This window comes from Saimiri boliviensis, chromosome 17, assembly GCF_048565385.1.
Source record: "Saimiri boliviensis isolate mSaiBol1 chromosome 17, mSaiBol1.pri, whole genome shotgun sequence".
Classification (NCBI taxonomy): Eukaryota; Metazoa; Chordata; class Mammalia; order Primates; family Cebidae; genus Saimiri; species Saimiri boliviensis.
The window spans coordinates 18,741,264-18,761,674 of record NC_133465.1 but is presented as its reverse complement, the minus strand read 5'-3'; the positions used below and the strand labels follow the sequence as shown (position 1 = coordinate 18,761,674).

Below are 20,411 nucleotides of genomic sequence, written 5' to 3'. Positions count from 1 at the left end.
ACACAGTAGAGGCTCACTCTTCTAGACATGTTCTCTGAAATCTGGCTCATCTGTCCTTCCACCCAGGGCCTACGGGATGCCAAATTCCAGGGGCCAGAAAGAACTTGGGACAAAAGGAACATTCAAGGGGAGGGCTTTGACCTGGGCTGAGTCTGCCTGTGCCATTCAAACCTGGAGCCTCAAGTCCTGAGACAGGGCGTCCAGAGGCCCCAGTGCAGGGCCCTCCTGATGGACACCTGCTCCCCTGTACTCATTAGCAGCCTCACCCATCCTACTCTCAAAGCACAGCTGGCCCTCGTATCTGGGAGCTCTGCATCTGTGCATTCAGCCAACAGTGGATGGAAAACATTCAGAAAATAAATTAGATGCTTATGCCTCAATCAACGTGTGCAGACTTTGTCCTCATCATCATTCCCTACACAATACAGTAACACAACCATTTATATAGCATCTGCATTGTATTACGTATCATAACTAATCTAGAGATGGTCTATTGTGCATAGGTCATATGTAAATACTAGGCCATGTTATATCAGAGACTTTAGCATCCACGGATTCTGGCATCCCAGGGGACCCTAGAACTAATCCTCCGTAGATACCAGGGGATGACTGTATACACTCCCTCAGGAAGGCCCAGTTCAGGGCAGACAGAGACATCCTCCCTCGACTACTGTCCATTCACCCTTCCATTCATCCATTGGCCCAAGGACAGCTCTAGCAAGGGAAGACAAGAAAAAAGAAGACTGGCTCTTATCGTCCAGCTTTGAGGTCTTGGAACAAGTCACACCAGTATGAGGATAGAGGGTCAGTTTCCTCCAGGATCCAGAGAGCACATCAGGCAGCCTTGGAGTGAGAAAAGGAGCCCTGCCTCTCCAGCAGCCACACGGGCCGGCAGTAGGATTGAGCTAGACTGGCCACGTGGATCACTTGGGCCTAATGAGGGGAAAAGCAAGACCAGGAGGCAGAGGCGGATCGTGGGGGCAGCTCGTGGCCTAAGGAGAAGGTGCCTCAGGGAAGGAGTCTGCAGTGTTTTCACACTGCTGTACAGAGATACCTGAGACTGGGTAAATAAAGAGGTTTAATTGACTTGCAGTTCAGGAAACTTACAATCACGACAGAAGGCAAAGGGGAAGCAGGCACCTTCTTCACACGGCGGCAGGAGGGACTGAGTGGAGAAGGAGGAAGTGCCACATTTAAAAACCATCAGCTGTAATAATCCCAGGACTTTGGGAGGCTGAGGTAGGAGGATCAATTGAGGCTGAGGGCTCAAGACCAGCCTGGTAACATAGTGATACCCTGTCTAAAAGATGTGCTGGACATGGTGGCCTAAACCTGTAGTCCTAGCTACTCAGGAGGCTGAGGCAGGAGGATTGCTTGGACCTAGGAGGTTGAGGCTGCAGTGAGCTATGATAGTGTCATTGTATTCCAGCCTGGGCCATAGAGTGAGACCCTATCTCAAAAAATAAAACAACAAAAAAGTAGATTATAGGAAAAAAAAAAACAGTGTAGTCATAGACAGAGTACATAGATTAACAAAGCACAGTAGAAAGTCTGGAATTAGACATGAATGTATATATGAACTTAGCATATGATAAAAATGTATTTTTCTTTTTCTTTTTTTTTTTTTGAGACAGAGTCTCACTCTGTCACCAGGCTAGATTGAAATGGCATTATCTTGCTGGCTGCAACTTCTGCCTCCCAGGTTCAAGCGATTCTCCTGCCTCACCTTCCCAAGTAGCTGGGACTACAGGTATGTGTCACCACACCTGGCTAATTTTTTGTATTTTTAGTAGAGATGGGATTTCACCGTGTTAGCCAGGATGGTCTCCATCTGCTGACCTCATGATTCACCCTCCTCAGCCTCCCAAATTGCTGGGATTACAGGTGTGAGCCACTATGCCCAGCTAATAAAGGTACCTTTTTGTTTCCTTTCCTTTTTTTTTTTTTTTTTTTTGAGACAGAGTCTTGTTCTGTCACCCAGGCTTGAGTGCAGTCACAATCTCAGCTCACTGCAACCTCTGCCTCCCAGGTTCAAGTGATTCCCCTGCCTCAGCCTCCCAATTAGCTGGGACTGCAGGCGTGTGCCACCATACCCAGCTAATTTTTTGTATGTTTAACAGAGTCAGGGTTTCAGTGAGTTAGCCAGATGGTCTCGATCTGCTGACCTTGTGATCTACCTGCCTGGGCCTCCCAAAGTGCTGGGATTACAGGCAGGAGCTACAACACCCAGCCATAAAGACGTATTTTTCAAATCAAGAGATTAGGACAATTGAGTAACCATCTGGGGAAAAAAATCAGATTCCTACCTCACACCTTACTAGGATAAATTTGGATGGATCAGAGATTTAAATGTTTTTTAAAACCCACAAAATCCATAAAAAGTCTTAGAAAAAGTATGGGAGAAGGCTGTTATAATTTTAGAAAGAGAAGTTTCTCTAAAAATAAAAAAAACATTTAAAATTTCAAATGTAAAGTTTAAATATACAAGAAAAGATTGATAAATGAACTGCCTAAGAATAATTTTAAAACAATTTGCGTAAGAAAACAACCAAAGGGCTGGGCACGGTGGCTCACGCCTATAATACCAGCACTTTGGGAGGCCGAGGTGGGTGGATCATTTGAGGTCAGAAGTTCAAGACCAGCCTGGCCAACATGGTAAAACCCCATTTCCACTAAAAATACAAAAATTTGCGGGGTGGTAGTGGTGTGCCCCTGTAATCCCAGCCTCTCAGGAGGCTGAGGCAGGAGAATGGCTTGTGCCTGGGAGGCAAAGGTAGCAGTGAGCAGAGACTGTGCCACTGCATTTCAGTTTGGGTGACAGAGAGAGACACCCCCCACCAAAAAAAACCCAGAAAATGTTGTAAATGAAGTTAAAACATAAATCACAAACTGGAAGATATATGTCCAATTTATATCAGAGACAAAGGGCTGATTTCCTTAATTTCTATAAGGAGGAGAAAGATGAACAAGCCCAGAGGAAAAAAACAACAGGACAAGTGATGTGTGCAGAGTGTAATCTGAAAGGGAAACAGAGAAGGCCTTGGAAAAGATGGCCAAGTCCAGAGGGTACAGGCCCATGGCAGGCTGTGACACCCCTCACCTCATACTTCGCAAAGTAGACGTTGCCCAGGTGCAGGATGGATGCCAGAATGCGGAAGATGCTGTCCTGGTCCTCACTGCTGAAGCCCAACACCTCCATGGCAGCCAGGAGCCGGCAAAAGTCATCTGCATCACTCTTTCCTGCGATCTCACAGTTCCCACCCTGGGTGAGGACAGAGGCTGAGGGTCAGGGAGCTTGGGTGGGGCTGCAGAGCCCTCCGGGTTCCACTCTGCCCTAACCAGCAGTGTGGCCTGAGCTGGTCACTGAAGCTCTCATTCCACTCTCATGGGCACAGAGGCTCTGAGTAGGGCTGCGGATGGGATTCATGGATTCTAAGTGCAATGTGTGGCAGGGGTTGTCACTTGCTGACCTTTGCAGCTGCCCAGTGATAATAATGCAAAGAGTAGTCAGTGTTTACTGAGCATGTCCTGCACGCCAGGCCCTGTGCTAAGCTCTTTATCCGCATTTCCTCATCTAAGCCTCACTACATCCCTGCAAAGTGGTACTATGTTGGCCCCATTTCACAGATGAGGAAACTGAGGCACAGTGAGGGGAAGTGTAGTCACTCTAGGCTGGTTGGTTCTGATCCAGGTTCCAGAGAAATGAAGTCAGGTAGGCCTTTCCTGCTTCTACTTTGGACCCAGAAGATTCCTGGTCCCCCTTACTGTGACGAGATGCCTTAAATCCAAACTCACCCTCTCCAAATCTCCATCACCTTCACATTCCATCACTCACAACTGGGCTCCCTCGGCCCACCCAGGGGTGTTGGGGTGGGAGGACCAGGGCTGAGGGCCTTCAGATGCCTGCTGGCACTCACCTGGTTCAGATAGTAGTAGGTCTCGGCCTCCTGCAGGCTGAAGGCCTGCTGGAGCTGGGCAGGCAACCCGGCCAGCAACTCGTAGATGTCGTAATTCCTCTCGTTTTTGGCCTGTAGAGTGGGTAGTGGGCACAGAGAAGGGAGCCACCTATCTACGTGACTCCCAGGCACACACACAGGTCCAAGCCCATTAATGCACATCACACAAGGGACTGCAGATGAGAACACGTGTCTCTGTGATAAGTGAGGCTCCCAGCCTGGCGCCAGCTGGGGTAAAGGCAGAAGCAGAGGTGCCCTGGTATGATTGAAGGTTGAGAGGGTTCTGCTTTTGGGGTTTTATTTGGTTAGGAGAAAGAAGAGAAAAGGGGGCCGTCTTCTCTTGTGTATACCGGCCATGCACACCTACATACATGTGTCCACAGCCCACATGTGCACACACAGAGCTTCTTGATGGCTGAGCACTTTCTGTGCATCAGGCCCTGTCCAGGCCCTTGGGACATGGGGGACAAGGCAGAGAGAAGCCCCTGATCTCATGGAGTCCACCTGCTAGCTAGAGAGACAGACACTCAGCAAATCACTGGTTAAAACGTAAAATATATTAGATGGAGGAAAGTACACTGGAGAAAAATAAGGCAGTGGACAGGGTGGGGGTTTAGATGGGATGGAGAGGGGCTGCGTTTTGAAATGGGGAGCTTCCTGAGGGGTGAAATTATAGCGGAGACTTGGAGGAGGTAATGGGTTTAGCCAAGCAGGCGCCTGACGGATAAGTGCTACTGAGAGAAGGAACAGAAGGTGCAAAGGCCCTGGCAGGAGTGTGCCTGTGTGCTGTGGGGCGGGGAGGAGCCACCATGGCCAGAGGAGGGCTGGGGAGGGGAGGTCGTGGACTCACATGTACACGTGTGTTCAGTCATTCATTTGACATCTCCCCAGCCCCATCAGGGGCAAGGCTCTGAGTATCTGTACCTCCCACCCCAACCCTGCCCAACACACAGGCCTGGGAGGGGCTGGCCCACCTGAAACACTATCCTGGATTTCTCAAGCAGGTACTGGGAGGTTATGGCACCAGAGATCACGCTCCTGGGGTAGGGAGCACAGTTAGCTCTCAGCAGGGGAAGGAGGGCTGGTGTTGGTTCCTAGGGGCTGTGGTGGGACATAGAAGACACTACAAGGTCTTTGGGAGGCCCTCCACTGTCCCCACTTACCCTTCCAGAAAGATCTCTACGAACTTCTCGAAGCAGTTGGAGTTGTCGTTCCTGACAGTTTTGGCATTACCAAAGGACTCCAAGAGGGGTGTTGCCTCCAGGATCTGGACTCCAGAAGGAGATGTGTGGATTGAGGGGCTGAGCTCTGTTCTGGGGGCTTGGGTGGGGGGCACAGCTGGGGATACCCAGACACGAGACTCCCCAAGGACCTCCCTTTATGAGGGGTGACCAGAGGTGGGCTCCCTAGAGAATCCTGAGGTCTCTTCCAGTGTCCCCAAGGGGCCCCCACCCCATGCTGCCCAACTCCCACACAGCAAGCCTGGTGCTTCCCCTCTCCCAGCCTTCCAGCCTCCATGGCCCTGACAGCCGCCCCTGACCACAAGCCCCAGCCCCGCCCAGGACAGGCCTTTGGATGTCCCTTCCTGCCTGTCCCTCCACCCACACAGGAGCAGGCACATCCACATGCATTTTCCCGGACACACACACACTGAGTACCTTTATCTTCAACAGCACCCAGGAGAGAGGAGAAAGAGAGGGACAAGAACAGAATGCATCACTGGCAGGACCGACCACCTCTCTCTCCAGGAGACCAGATGCCTCAGCCAGGGAGGGACTGGCAAAAACCTGGGAGGCTCAGAGATCCCAGGAGTCCGGGCTTGGGGACTGCCATGGAGTCTCCAAAGTATGAAAATACACAGGTTCTGGCTTCCAAAAGGCTCTGGGGGTGTCCTCTTCTCCCCCTCCCATGACCACCACTAGCAGGATCCCTGAACCTCCTCCCCGACCTTCCTCACTGTTCCCTGACACCCAGGCCCACTCTTGCCTCTGGGCATTTACATCTCCTGTTCCCTCTGCTTGGAAGCCGCAGCTCCCACGCACCTGCATGGCCCCCCGCCTCACCTCTGACAGGAAGACCACAGAATTCTCTCCCTGGCAGCCCTCAGCCCTGTTGGCAAACTCTGTTTTCTTGGGTATTGTCTGTCTCTCCACTAGAACGTCAAATCCTACAGGCATGGATCTACTGTTTGCACATCTGAGTCCCCAGCAAATACACAGACCTGGTGCTTAGTAGGCCCTCAAAAATATCTGCTAAAGGGTTGGAAAAAGAAATAGCATCCTATGGGCAGAGCTGCCCAGAGGTGACCATGGCTGATCACAAGCTCCCACCTGTTTAAGCACCTAACTGTATGTGAGACACATTGCCCCGATGACACCATTGTTAACAATCCCATGAGGTTAAGTACTAACATCACCCCTGTTTTGCAGATTAGGAAACTGAAGCTTAGAGAGGGGAAATGACATGCCCAGGGACTCCGGCGTCCACTCGAGTGATGAGCATGGGCCTAGTGTGTACATGGCTCTTTCTTCAGCTGAGTCACTGCCTCAGGATAATCTTTCAGGGAAGAAGCAGAGGAGGTCCAGTCACCACAGAAACAAAATACCCTCTATCTGTTCACAGGCACCGTCCCATTTAGTCCAGGAAATACTGCACCCATTGTACAAAGGGGCACACTGAGGTCAAGAGAGGGATGGGGGTTGGCTTTGAGTGCTCAGTGAGTCAAGGTCCGCCTGGTCTTTATTGTGTAATATCCCTTAGTCTGGGAAGTCCTGGAGGACAGGTTGGCTGCTTCTCTGTTCCTGATGCCCAGCATACAGCAGGGCATAAAGCCAGCAGATAGAGTGGGTGAACATCAGAGGGGTGGAACCTGTGGCCCAGGCCTCAGCCAGTCAGGGCCGAGCATTCCCCATGCTCCGGGATTGGTTCCAGTGAGGACGTATGACCAAAACTTGCCCAGTGAGATGGAGCTCTGAGCCTTTTTCTGAAATGTTGGGAAGGTTGATCATCTTGCTGACCAATGGGAGACAGGTGGAGGATGATGCCCATACATGGGGAAGGGTGGAACAAGAGACATCATTTAAGATTCTGGATCCAGCCATGCCAAAAATTGACCCTAGAACTGGAGTGTTCGATTATCCTGAGCAAAAGAGAGCCATGTCTAGGAAAGGAGCCCCATGGTCATGACAGCTGGCGGGCATATCCTCACACCTCTGTGTGCCTGGCACACAGAACGCCCAGACTCAGCCATATCCACAGCTCCATCCATCCTCCCTGACACTCTCTGCCATGGACTGCAAATCGCAGCTCCTGTACCACCTCACTCCTCCCTTCTTAGGCCTCAGTGCTCCATCTATAAATGGATGCACATGTACCTACCTCCCAGAGTTGCTCTAAAGCTCTGGTGTGACGATAACTGAAGGAACCCAGCACTGTGCCTGGCCACAGGAGGTGCAAAGGGCACACTCATTTCTTTCCCTGCCTACCTAACCAGTCATTTCAAAAGTCTGACCTGAAAGGTTTTGAAAACTCTGCTTGGAGCAAGGGATGATCTGATTGGTTATCAGGAGGCCTGGGCTGGGATGGGAGGCTGACAGGCCAAGGCAGGCACCAGAGCGGGCCAGGCCAGGCTGGAACCTGACGGCAAAGCCTGCGCAGCCCCCACCAATGTCCCCAGGATCACCCTGCTGGGCTCCCCACTGGCTGGGACATTGTGGCCATGTGCAAACCTTTGTGGACCCCAGGGTCGGGGAAGTCTTGAGTCTGTGGTTCTGGAGTCTGAGCTGGCAGGCCAGCCCCACCTTTTCCTGAGCTCCAGGCTGGTGGTACATCCATCACCTCCCTGCCATCTCTGGGCAGATGCCTAGCAGGCACCTCTTCTCAACAAACCTGCTCCCCCTCTCCACTGCCCAGCCTGCCTCTGTGCTGCCTGTGGCTCAGGCCGAGTGTCTGGGGTCGCCTCCAACAGTTCTTTCTCACATCCCAGTCTGTCTTCTGTATGTTGCTGGCTGGCTTTGACCTGCTTGCACCTGCACCTGGACCCAACCTGTTTGTACCTCAGGGCCTTTGCAGGTGCTCCTCCCTCTGCCTCTTCATTGTTCACCTAGACATTCCCAGAGCCCAGTCCCTTGCCTTTTCAGTACAGCCTACCTTGACCACTACACTTATGACTATGACCCCCAACACTCCCCACCCTTCTCTCTTTTTTCCTTCACAGTTCACCACCTACCCTTTCACGTACACATAATTTTACTTATATAAGTGTATATGTATTTGTCGTCCCGCTTCCATCACTAGAATGAAGTTCCCACGAGGGTGTGAACATTTGCCTGAGTTGCTGCTGCCCCTCCCGGATGCCTAGCCTGGGCTTGGCACACAGTAGGTCCTCAGTAAATCTTTATTGAGGGAATGGATGGGGTTCTACCATTCTCGGGCTCAGAGGCTTAGCACCATCCTTTTCAGCAAAGCTCTAATCCTGCAGACTCTGGCCTGGCATCTACTGCCTCCCCCACCCCACCCCTAACCCACCTGCCTCTTCACTCCTGGGGGCTGCATGGCTTCTGAGTGTGAGAATATGGTGGCCCAAGAGCCATGACCAGGAAGGTGAGGCCAGGTGAGAGAGACGGGACGACACCCCTTTCCTATGTGATCTCCCCTCTGAAGTGGCCCCAGGGGGCTGGAACCAGGAGCTGCCATGGAAACACAGGCAGGCAGAAACTCTCACCCCTCAGGCACACCCCTGGGATGGGTGGCAGAAAGAGCAGTCCTGGGCAAGACCCCCTTCTGAAACTCAGCCTTCCCATCTTCCTACTGGTCCAAGGAGCCTTGCCTCCTGGGGAGCACATGAGGTGTGCTTATCAAAGGGTGCTCAGCCTAGGGTCCTGGGGAGACAGGTGGACTCACCTGCTGCATGACATCCCGTTTCTGGTTCATGGCGGCCAGGTAGCGCAGAATCAGCTTGGTGGCCTCGGTTTTGCCAGAGCCGCTCTCTCCACTGACCGAGCAAAGGGGCAGAGTGAGCTCTAACCTTTCACTACTTCTGGGACACCCCAACCCCCACCATGAAGCAAGAGGATGTGTGTGGTCGGCTAGCCCAGAGTTGCCAGGCAATCTTCCGAGGTCCCACAGCAGTTCTGGCCAGATTCAGGCCTGTTACCTGAAGTCTCCCGTTTATCCCCCATGTAAAGACAGCCCGCTCACCTGATGATTATGCACTGGTTCTGTTTGGCATCGAGCATTTTGGCGAAGGCGAGATTTGCAATCGCAAAAAGGTGCCTGGGAAACAGGTGATTAGAGCCAGCCCCTGCCTCTAAGCTCCCAAACCTCCCAGGGGTTGGGCAGGTAACATCTGTATCCAGCCAAATAGCCAATCCTGCCCACCCCTCACCCTGTTGAGGGAATGCTCCCACCCCAATCCAGGTCTGAACCACAGTGGCCTCCAACCCGTGGCTGTGGCCCCGCCTGGGGAGAGACTGTCAGGTTGAGTAGGTGGGCTGCCTTTCCCCATTACCTCTGACTCATGGCTGAGATGCAGCCAAGATCCAGGATCCCAGAGCAGGGGAAAGAGGGGCCCAAGAGACCCTAGGGCAGGTCCCCCTGAGACACTCACGGGGGATTCTCTCCCAGGGCCCGCCCGTTGTACTGCTGCACCTGCTCTTGCCCATAGATTCCGAACATTTGGTATGGGTTCACTGATACCAGGATGCTCCCGACGTATGTCTGCTGGGCAGATGGTGGCCTCAGCGCCATGGCTCCTCACAGCCCTCTGTGTCCCTCCCTCCCCTACGCTGGGAGACTGGCTCCCTGTTTCCATCCGGACAGATATCTGGCTACCTGGACTTGGGATTGCCATCTAGAGCCCTCTACCAGCTTGCTGGGCTATGTGCTCTAACAGTGGAATCTCAGGCACTGCGCCAGGCTGAGCTGGGAGGAGTCTGGGGTGAGCAAAACCCCACAGCCATGATCCTCGGTGGGCTCCTGCCTACTTCATTTGTTCACAGTTGGGTCCAGCTCCAGGAACTTTTGCTTCCTGTTGAGAGCAAACTTCTACTACCTGGAGTGGGCAGTAGCAGGGCTGAGGGAATCTTTCTGTGGCCAGAGCCCTTCCGAGTGTCCCTGTCTTCCACACTGTGGCTGTGGGCCTCTGTTCTGTCATTCTCAGGTCAGAGGCTCCTTTCTACCCCTCTGGCTGTCCCCACTCTGGGGTCCAGGTCTATGGATTCTAGGACTCTGGAAGTTCTATCTGTCAGGTCCCAGGTGGTGGAGGTGTCACATATTTCTGGATTCCCTGTCTCCAGCTTTCTGCCTCTGGCATCCACCATTCTAAGACTGTGTTTTAAGACTTCAGATTTTAGTTCCAGGCTCTGACATTCTATGCTGAATTGACAAAGCTCAGAGTTCAAACCAGAGGCCCCAGGGGCTAGGGCCCAAAGAGAAATCTGTGCATCCCACCTGGCCCCAGGAGGCAGCTGCCTTCCTGACCCAGGCCCAGGGCAGGGGAGCCCCAGGCCTTACGTAGATGAGGTTCTGTTCAAATCTAATCTTGAGGTTGGACAGCACAGTGGTTTCCTGGGGGTCTCTGGAAGGGCACAGAGAGAAACTGTCAGCGCCTCCGGGGCTGGCTCTGGCATGGGTCTGCCTCCCCGACTCAGTGCAGTGCCGTGATCAGATAGGCCTGAGTTCAAGTCCTGTTTCTGACACCAACCAGCCAGGAGACCTTGGGCAAATTACTTCACCTCGCTGTGCCTGTTTCTTCATCTGTCCAACGGGTGTGATAATCAATTCTTCATCTGTCCAACGGGTGCGATAATCATTTCTTCATCTGTCCAACGGGTGTGATAATCAATTCTTCATCTGTCCAATGGGTATCATAATCAACGGGTATGATACTCCACTGGGGGGTTGAGGGACACACATAGTCAGCGTGATTGGATAATGATGCTGACCTACACACCCTCATGTTTTGAGTACCTCCAATGTGCCAGCATCCTCACAGCAGCCACCCCATTCCCACCTTGTGGATGAGAAACTGAGGTGCAGAGAAGCAAAGCGATTTCTCCAAGGTCCACCAGCTGGTGGGTGGTGGGGCTGGGATTTGAACCAAAGCCCATCTAACTCACAAGGCACACCACTTTTAGTCTTTGTGACACTTCATGACTGAGGCTCTGAAAATGTCCTGGGAGGTGAGAGGCAGGTGTAGGAGGAGCTGCTCTGGCTGGTAGGGTGGGGACCCCATGGTGACCTCTTGCTGACCCTGCCGGCCCTGCCCACTCACTCCAGCTGCGTCATGTCCTCGACACCATCCTCCCTGTGCTGCTCGCGGAACCGCATGGATGGCAGGTTGCAGATGGAGTGCATCTGTGTGAGAGAGAGGCTGTGTCTGTAGGTTGCAGGACAGCCCCCACTCCAATTGTTCCCTGGCTCGGTCATACCTGGGGCCCGCTACCATTGTTTGGGAGGGATCCCCAAGGTCAGGTGAGTCCTGCAGGTGTATCCTTGCTACAGAATGCTGTGGCCCCTGGAACCTGCATGCGACCCTCATACATGAGACACATGCATGCCCTCAGTGCCCAAGCAGACGCTCCCATGAGCTCCCAGGCGTCCTGCCCTGGAGGGTGAGCAAAGGTATGTGCAGGTACATGGGTACACCTGCCAGCTCCCTAACAACCGCAGCTCTCCCAGCACCAGCAGACCCCACGTGTTGGCTTATGTGACAACTTGATGGACACTTGTCTCCTGGTGCATGGGGACTCCAGGAGGGCAGAGATGGAGACTGTCTCAGCACCACACCCCCATGCTCATTCCGGAGAAAATGTGTGGACACCTGCATATGGACTCACACTCAATGGCATTTCCAGTTCATACAACTCCCAGACACACTGATGTTCTTGTAGGCCTGTGGGCATGCATGTAGGCCTGTGGGGCCCATCCGGGGGCACATGGTGTGTAGGCACATGCTCTACCTGTCCACTTGGCAGGCACATGCCCTACCTGTCCATCTGGGTGGACGGCTGGGTCCCCCACCCCCCGGAGGTCTGGAGAATGGAAGTCCTGATGCCAGCTTTGGGCTGCAGGGTCTCCTCTGTGAGCACATGTCTGCACATTGGCAGAGGGTGGGCAAACAACCCTGACCCCCCAGGGTGCCACATCTGCCCAGATCTCATACACTTGCTTTCGTCATTTGGCTGTGGTACACACTCACACACACACACTCGGACACGCAGGCCTGCACCGGATCCACATGACTGCGAGCACACATGTGTGCACCCTCAGCCTTTCCAATCCCAGCTGCCCCCTGAGCAGGCGAGGAAAGAGGACACCACGAGGGAGCCCTGCATGCCTATTGCTGGGCTGCTAAGTAGGGCACAGCGAGTATCAATCACCCTTTCGGCCCTGGCCTCTGGCCCACCTGTCTGCCCACGTGCTCGCCAGCAGCCACAGACCCTGAATAATTCAGCCACTCACGTATTCTAGGGTGAGGAGGGCCCAGGCATCCTTGCCCCTCACCCCTAGGCGCCCTGCGCCCCGCTCCCACAATGCTGCAGCCCACACGGCGCGGGGTACCCGCCGCCAGGGCCGGGGTCCCCCCAGCAGCCAGGCTGCCCCAGTTGCCATTGTTGAGCCCTGCTGGCTGCCCCTTCCACCGGGTACCATCTGCAGAGGCTGAGGAGCACCTGCTGCCCCTGCTTGCCCCGCCCACCCCCCTGCGTCCCGGGAGAGGCTCCAGCGACCGTGCACCTCCGCCAAAGGCCACCCAGCATCAGGCTCGAGTTCTGCCTTGAGTGTGGCAGCCAGGCGTGGGCACCCCTCAGAACGGGTTGCCTGCCCTGCACCTGACTTGGGGTTCCAGAAGGACTCCTGGCTCAGTTTTCTCTCTGGCAATGAGGAGACTGGAAGGTTGGACCCTGAGCCCCTCACCCTGACCAATTCCAGAATCCTGCAGCCCAGAGGACTTCAAAGGGCAGCAAAAACTCTGAGGAAAGAGGAGGCTCTAATTTGGGGGAAGGTCAGTAGGAGGCAGGAGGAACAGCACAGACCTGGGTGTGCAGTGGGACAGGACGGATAGGCATGTCCTGCAGTTTCACATCTGGTTTGGCCAAAATCTCTGAGGAGGAGTTAGGGGCCGGACTTGTCATCCAGGTTGGATCAGGGCAGGGCTGCCCAGGGCCTACAGATGAACAAAGATCCTTCCCCAGAGTGACTTGGAAGCAGTTTCCCACGTCTCTGTCCTGTGCCTGCCTGTGCTGGGCATCCCCTTGTTCAATCCTCCAGAGGTTTGGCAGGCCCAGGCTGTTCTCCCCAACTTCTAGACCCAGAGACTGAGGCCCCTGCAGGCAGCAGCTCTCCAAGGTTGCTGCACAGGGCTCCTCAGGCTGTTTTTCTTTCCCTGTTTCCTAGGCCAGAACTCGCAAACCCTCCCTGTAATCTGTGCCCCCATACCTTGTTCTGCCAGCTTGGGGGGCCGACCTCCTCCCAGGACCTGCTAAGGGACAGGCAGGTGGCTCCAGGGCCCAGGTGGCAGGACTGGCGGTGGGTGGGTACTCGTGGCCAGTTTCCGTGGGCCTCTGCCCGCAGCCAGAGGCAGGACCAGCGAAGACTCCAGGGTCTTGGCTCGGGGTCTTGGGTTGGCTGGACTTGAGGCTTCAGGGTTGCAGGCCCAACTCGCTGGAAAGAGCTCAGCTTCTGCACGCGAGGCATGACCACAGCAAAACGCCCAGGGCCTGCCTGGCGCTGCTCGCCCACCTTGAGCAGGGGCTCTGGGGCCCTGGTGGGCACCAAGGGGCCTGGGGCTTGGGGCAGTGTCCCCCAGCGGTGCCATTATGGCCATGTGGCCCTGGTCTGGTCACATTCAGTCAGTGGGTATGAGAGGCTGGGCCTTAGTGTCTTTTGCTTTGGGAGGACTTCCTTGGGAGGTCTGACATCCTTGGGAGGTGTTGGGCTTGGAGGCTTGGTCTCTGCTGGCAGCTGGGGGTCCCCCAGGGTGGTCTCTTCTTCAGGCTTCTCAGGGCTTGGGCCAGCCGATCTGGTGAGCTGTCCAGGCCCTGGGTCATAATGTCTGCCCAGGAAGACCCTGGTCATATCAGCAGCTGAGTCCTTGGGCTGGAGAGTGGGGGATGGCACAGGTCCCACGTGCTGGAGAAAGGGGTTTTCCAGCACAGGGGGTGGTCTGGAAAAGCCTCGGCGGCTGCCTGCACCTCCTGGCCAGGGGGATGGTGGGCGTTGGGTGGTAGGCATGTCCACGTCCCAGCTGGGGGCCAGCGGGGGCACGGTCCAGGGCGTCTCTGAGTCCTCAGGTTCTCCCGGGCTCTCCCGATGCTCCAGGGGCGCCCGCCAGGCCCAGGCCCCGGGCGGCTGGTGGAAGGCCGGGCGCACTCGCGGCTTCACAGCTCGAGTGGGCGGCTCGCTCAGGCGCCGCCATGTGTGCGGGAGGCGCGAGGGCAGGTTGAGGGAGCGGCGCCGCTGGCTGTGGCCGCGCACCAGGGGCGGTGAGGGCGGCCTGGGCGAGCCGGGTGGGCCCGGGCGCCCGGAGGCTCGGCGTGGGGCTGGGGGCTCCCGCAGCGAGTGGGGTCGGCGGGCCCGGGACGGGAAGGGCGGCTGGTAGGGACCCGCGCGCACGGACAGCTGAGGCGACGGAGGCGCCAGGGGCGAGCGGTAGCCGGGGCCCGGCAGGCTCCTCAGCGAGGGCCGGGGCGAGGCCAGCGGGGACCAGGCCTGCCTCCGCGACGCCCGTGTGGACGGGAAGCCGAAGGCCGCCCCTCGCCGGTGGGAGCTCCGGAACGAGGGTCGGGGCCCGGCGAAGGCCAGTAGGTCCGGGGGCACCTCCGGGCTCACGGCAGGGGGCTCCAGGAACGCCCACCAGCTGGCCTGCGGCGCCGGGGGCACAAGCGCTGGGGCGGCCCAAGGCGGCGGGTGGCGGCGGAGGGAGGCGTAGGGCGAGGCCGGCCGGGGCAGGCCCGAGAGCGCCGCGGAGAGGGGCGGCGCGGGCGGGGGCCCGGGACTGCGGGGCCGCGGGGGCGCGCGCGGGGCGAGGAGCGCGCTCCAGTGGGAGAGGGGCCTTGACGAGGGCGCGGGCGCGGGCGCGGGCGCGGGCGGGCGGCGCGCGTCGTTGCTGCTGCCCGCGCGCGGCTGGGCTCTTCTCAGCACGACAGGCGTGCCGGGCCGCTCCGGGTCCATGCCGGCCAGCTTGTAGCCGAAGCGTTTGTAGGCCGCCTCCCTGACCGCGGGGCCGCCCGCCCGGGCCTTCTGGCTGCCCCTGAGCCGCGGGATGGGCTTCTTCTCCGACAGCGTCTTCTTGAGGAACCGCGCCAGCGAGGTGGCCGGCCGAGGCGCGGGGCGGCCGAACTCCGGGCCGAAGCCCAGGCCTCGGTGGGCACCGAAGGCCGACAGCGCCCGCTGGAGGTTGCGCTGGCGCGGCGTGAGGAAGCCCCAGAAAGGGTGGCCATAGGGCACGGCGGGCACCGGGGGCAGCTCTTCCTCATCCTCCTCGTCGTCCGCATCTCCCAAGGGCAGCGGAATGTCCAGAGAGGGTGGCAGGGGCACCTCCAGCTTCTCCTTCCCGAACAGCTTCACCTGGGGCCGCGGGAAGAGGCGGAACTTGCGGACGAGGGACAGCTTGGACCTGGCGGGCTTGTCCATGCCCTGCTGCTCGAAGAAGGCGGCGCTGGGCAGGCGGAAGGAGGTGCCCGGACGCTCCCCGCCCGCGTCCTCGGGCTCCTCCAGCTCGGCGATGTCATCCATGGGGGGGGCGTACGGATTGTGGGGCGACGGGACGGGCGGCGGTACCCAGGGGTACACGAGGGCCGAGGCCGACTCCTCCGGGTAAAAATAGGGCACCTCGGGGGGGTAGATGGCCTCGTCCCCACCGCCATAGACAGCTTCGGCATAGGGGACGGTGTAGGGGACCCCGTAGGGATCCAGGTAGGGCACGTCGTAGCCAAGGTGGTACGGCAGGTCATAGGGCGGGTATGGCGCGTCGTAGGGCGCGTAGGGGTCCAGGTAGCAGCCGTGTGGGTGCGCCTCGCCGTCGTACGCATCGTGGTGGCTGTAAGGAGACCAGTACCCCGACGGAGGCGCGTACGGGGGTTCGTAGTCGTCGTAGCCGTAGCCATAGGTGTACCCCGGATCAAAGGGGCCACCGTAATAGTCCGGGGGGTAGTAGTCGTAGGGGTCCTCGGGCGGGTACCCACAGTAGCGGTCACCGTAGGGCGGCCAGGCCGGGCTGTAGGGGCCGAGGCCCGCCACGTAGGGCTCCTGCTCCTGGTAGCGGTGGAGCGACTGCCGGTCGTAGTCGTCGTCGCCGTCGCGGTGGTAGTCATAGTACTCGCCCAGGTCCTGGAAGCCCTCGAGCCCATACAGCGACTTGCGGGAGTCGGAGTGATGGAACGGGGCCTCGTCCTCGAAGGGCAGGAAGCCCGGGGGCTCGCCCGACGCGTAGATGCTGCGGCTGCGGGGGAACCTCCGGAGCCGGCCCCCGGGCCGCAGGATCTCGGCACCCGACGGGAAGGGCAGCTTGCGGGAGCCCACGCGGGAGCCCGAGCGCTGCAGCCAGGCGTCCACCGTGGCTGGCTCGCTGCCCGACTCCTCGGCCTTCTTGAGGAGGAACTTCTTGGTGAGCCAGTTGATGGCGGTGGACGCCTTGCTGAGGGACCGGGCGCGAGGCCGCAGGCGGCCGTAGCCACGGCGGCCGGGGAAGCGGATCACCATGAAGGACGGCTTCTTGCCCTTCATTGCCCGCTTCTTCTTGCCCATGCGCATCTGCGTCATGAGCTTCGACGTGGACTTGAGCACGGTGCGGGCCTTCTTCTTGCGCTTGGTCTTCTGGGGGCCGGTGTGGAGGCCCCAGAAAAAGGCCGAGGCGCTGCGGAACTGGCCCTTCTTGGAGATCTTGGATGTGCGGTCGCGGAAGCCCATGAACAGCCGCGACGTCCCCTTCAGGCTCCGTTTGGGCTTCTCCGGCTCTGGCGCCTTCTTCCCCCTTTTCCCTTTCTTGGCTTTCTTCTCCTCGTCTTCCTCCTTCGCCATGGTGGCTGCCTGCTCCCTGCCGGGCCTGGGGCCGATGTCACGGGCTCAGGGACTTGGAGACACGGGGACCTGCTCAGTCTCCTGCCTGCGGCTGGACATGCGGCCTCCTCAGGCTGGAAGCAGACCGGACTGGCCTCGGGTGGCTTGGGGAGGGCCGGGCCAGGATTCCGGGAGGGTGGATCCATAATTCATCTCCTCTAGAGCCTCTCCATTCTCCCTGTCCCAACCCCCCAAAAAACTAAATGTGAAAATGGAAAAAAAAGGAATTGGAGACAGTGAGTGGAAACACCACTTTAGACAGATTCCCAGGAGGAGGAATGTCAGGGCCTGAGATGTCACAGATCCAACCCCACCCCCACAGCCAGGTAACATTTGTTGAAAGTGAGGCAGAGAGAGGTCAGAAGACTTGCTGGAGAAAAGTGGGGCAGGGCTGGCCCTTCAGAACCAGGAGCACTTCCCAGAGCCAGACTGTCTGTCTGCCCCAGGTAGGGAGCCTTGTCTGTCTGTCCAGAAGAAAGGCTGAGAGGCCACCATCATCTAGGGGCTTGCCCAAGTCACGCCTCAAACCCGCAGGCAGGCGTCTTTCCCCTGCAAAACCCCATTGTCCAGATGAAGTCCTGCCACTCAGAGAGGCAAGACTAATTCTAGCCCAGGGGATGAGGAGGCCCGTGGCTCAGAGTTCTGGGTCAGGTCTCATTTCTCGCCTGGATCTGACCCATAGCAAGTCATGCAGCGTCGGCATTGGAGTCTCCTCATCCGTGAGTGTAGATGCCTCCCTACCAAGGCTGACCTGGGCATTACATGAAATAGTGGAGAGCCGGGCACAGTGGCTGGCCTGGGTAATCAGCTGTTCTGACTGCCGCATAGTTGCTACAGGCTGCTGCCTGTCTGCTCTGAGTGAGGTGGTCTGGGTGACTGCTGGCAGCAAGTCCTGCCCACCTGACCCCTCCTGGTCTCTGGGGCCCAGGCTCGACCTCAGGCTAGTAGTCAGCTGAGGCTGCCCCTTCTCTGGAGGGTTCCAGGTCCTGCCTCCCTCTCAGGGTCCCTATCCTCTGTGCAGGCACAGAGCGGGTGTCAGGGTGCAAGTCTCTCATTCATTCATTCTTTAAATATTAGCTGTGCATATGTTATGTGCCAAGCACTGTGCAGGGCTCTCAGGGTTGGCAGAGTGGAGTGGAACCCAACCTGATCTCTGCTTTCATGAAGTTCCCTACGTTGTAGGGGACATAGACTTCGTTTTTTGTTTTTGTTTTTTGAGACAGGGTCTTGTTCCATCACTTAGGCTGGAGTGCAGTAACATAATCACAGCTCACTGCAGCCTTGAGCTCTCAGGCTCAAGCAATCCTCCCACCTGCCCGGGCAGCTGAGACTACAGGTGTGTGCCACCACACCTGGCTACTGTTTTCAGTTTTTGTAGAGACAGGGTCCCTCTAAGTTGCCCAGGCTGGTCTTGAATTCCTTGTCCCCAAGCACTACTCCTGCCTCAGCCTACCAGTGTTGGGATTACAGGTAGGAACCACCATACCCATCCTGGATGCAGGCTTTTAGCAAAGAGTCACACCAATAAGAATAGCTGTGAAGGTCAGGGCATGACCCCAGATGGGCGAACACTACATTGGAGGTCCAGGAAGATTCTCCTGACAAGGCAACCCTGAGCCAAGATCTGAAGGATAAGAGGGAGCTGATCACATGGAAGAGGGAACAGTATTCCTGGCAAGTAGAACAGCATGTGCAAAGGCCAGGTGGTAAGAGGGGCTTCAGGGACAGTCTATGGCTGGAGCAGAGTGATTGAGGGCATGTGAAATGAGAGGTGGCCAGGGTGGCAGGTAGGGACTAGCCCAGTCGGCCATGGAAGGGATGGGACTTCGGTCACTGTTCCACATTTCCAGATGTTTACTGTGTGCCAGGCTTGGTGCTAAATGCTTTTCTGGAGTATCACACTAGACTCTCACATAGGTAGGACAGGAACTGTTCTTCACATTTTATAGATGAAGGGCTTGATCTCAGCTTAGATCCCTTAGCCGAGAGCCCACAGTCAGGAAGCAATGGGACGTGTGATGGCAAGGCCTGTGTTCAGAACTGCCAGGCCACACAGAACTCAACTCACTACAACCTCCTGAAGTGGGTGTGATTATTCTTCCCACTTTGCACAGGAGGACATGGGCCCAGAGAGCTTGTAGGTGGAGTTGAGCCTGGGCAGTCTGGCTCCAGAGTGTCCACGGTCTCAACCACTGGCTCACATGGCTTCTTAAGAAGTAGGAGAAAAGGCAGCTCAGGCCGCCTTGTGAAAAGAGTGGAGCAGGGACAGTGGCGTGGCTGGGACCATGCTGTGATGGAGTCCAGTGGACACATGCAGGATGAGGTGAAACAGGCTGGGCCTGGTGAGGGGCTAGATGGGGCTGGGATGAGGGGGGAGCCAGGTGAACTTGGAGTTGGGTTGGTACAGCTGGAGGGTGTGGGGAGTCTCTGAGGTGAGGCTGGGTGGGGTGGGAACGCCATGTTTGGTCTGGGACACGGTGGGTTTGGATGGCTATGGGACAGTGCAGTAGAGAGTCAGAAAGGCTGCTCAGACCCAGGTCTGGCGAGATGGAGGCTGGAGGTGGGGTGAGATGTCTAGGAGAAGGACAGAGTGGGAAGCAGAGGCTCTCGACTTGGCTTTCTTGCCAAAGGAGGGTTCTGAAACGAGAAACTGTGGAATCTAGGCTGGAGAGGAAGAAAGATGGAGAATGAGCGACTGCACAGGCATGGGACAGATGAATATTCATTTCTTTGGCTCCTTTGTATCTGCGTCTTCTAAACCTGTGGCCAGATGACCCCTGGGAGGCTGCAGGGATGCCAACTGCGAGCTGAGTGCAGCTCTGCTGCCTGGGCACGGCGGGTGAGGGTGCATACCCTGCCTGTGATTGCCAGGGAGCATGAGTGATGAGAACAAGGTGGCTGACAGGGTGAGGCCCAAACCTGGAGCTCACCCAGGTTGTGGGGTGGGGGGGTTCTGGGACCTTTGAGGGGGTCTTAGGGAGCTTCCCCAGCCCTAAGAGCACCACGAACTGCCACTTCACACTGACCCGGGCATACACAGCTGCATGATCTCTGCTCACTCTCTCACATGCAAATGTAGACCGTACAACCACCCTGCCCACAGATCCAGAAAGTCCAGGACACAACAGAGCTGCAGTGCCTGCCTGCTGCCCCCCGCAACCGACCCGACACAGACCTAGCCCAGGAACAAGCCCATCCACGGTGACAAACATGCTACCCAGTGGCAGGAGCCTCTCACCCGAGCCTCACTGCCTGAGGACCCCCCCAGCCTCTGGCCTCATTTTCCACCCTCTGACAGCCAGCCGGGGGCACAGAACAGGCCTGGATCTAATCCAAGGCCTGGACTCAGCCTGACACAGTGTGAACTCAAGGCCTTCCCCACCTCGCCCAGGGCCA

General features: G+C 57.1%; 1 protein-coding gene and 1 pseudogene across 2 annotated transcripts; both read right to left on the bottom strand.

Moving 5' to 3' along the window:
• Window positions 1–5,231: 5,231 nt before the first annotated feature.
• Window positions 5,232–13,479, bottom strand: LOC141581810 (unconventional myosin-VIIa-like). 2 transcript variants are annotated; one of them, XM_074388305.1, is made up of 5 exons: window positions 13,395–13,479; window positions 10,407–11,312; window positions 9,565–9,674; window positions 9,156–9,230; window positions 5,232–8,949 (listed from the first exon to the last, which is right to left on the bottom strand). In XM_074388305.1, exons 3-5 carry the CDS (start codon window positions 9,630–9,632, stop codon window positions 8,829–8,831), a joined length of 264 nt encoding a protein of 87 aa, XP_074244406.1. In that variant the 5' UTR covers window positions 9,633–9,674; window positions 10,407–11,312; window positions 13,395–13,479; the 3' UTR covers window positions 5,232–8,828. The 2 variants fall into 2 exon arrangements, with proteins under 2 accessions (XP_074244406.1, XP_074244405.1); XM_074388304.1 differs by having other exon boundaries at window positions 9,565–11,312.
• Window positions 12,861–17,193, bottom strand: LOC141581809 (unconventional myosin-XV pseudogene; annotated as a pseudogene).
• Window positions 17,194–20,411: the final 3,218 nt, after the last annotated feature.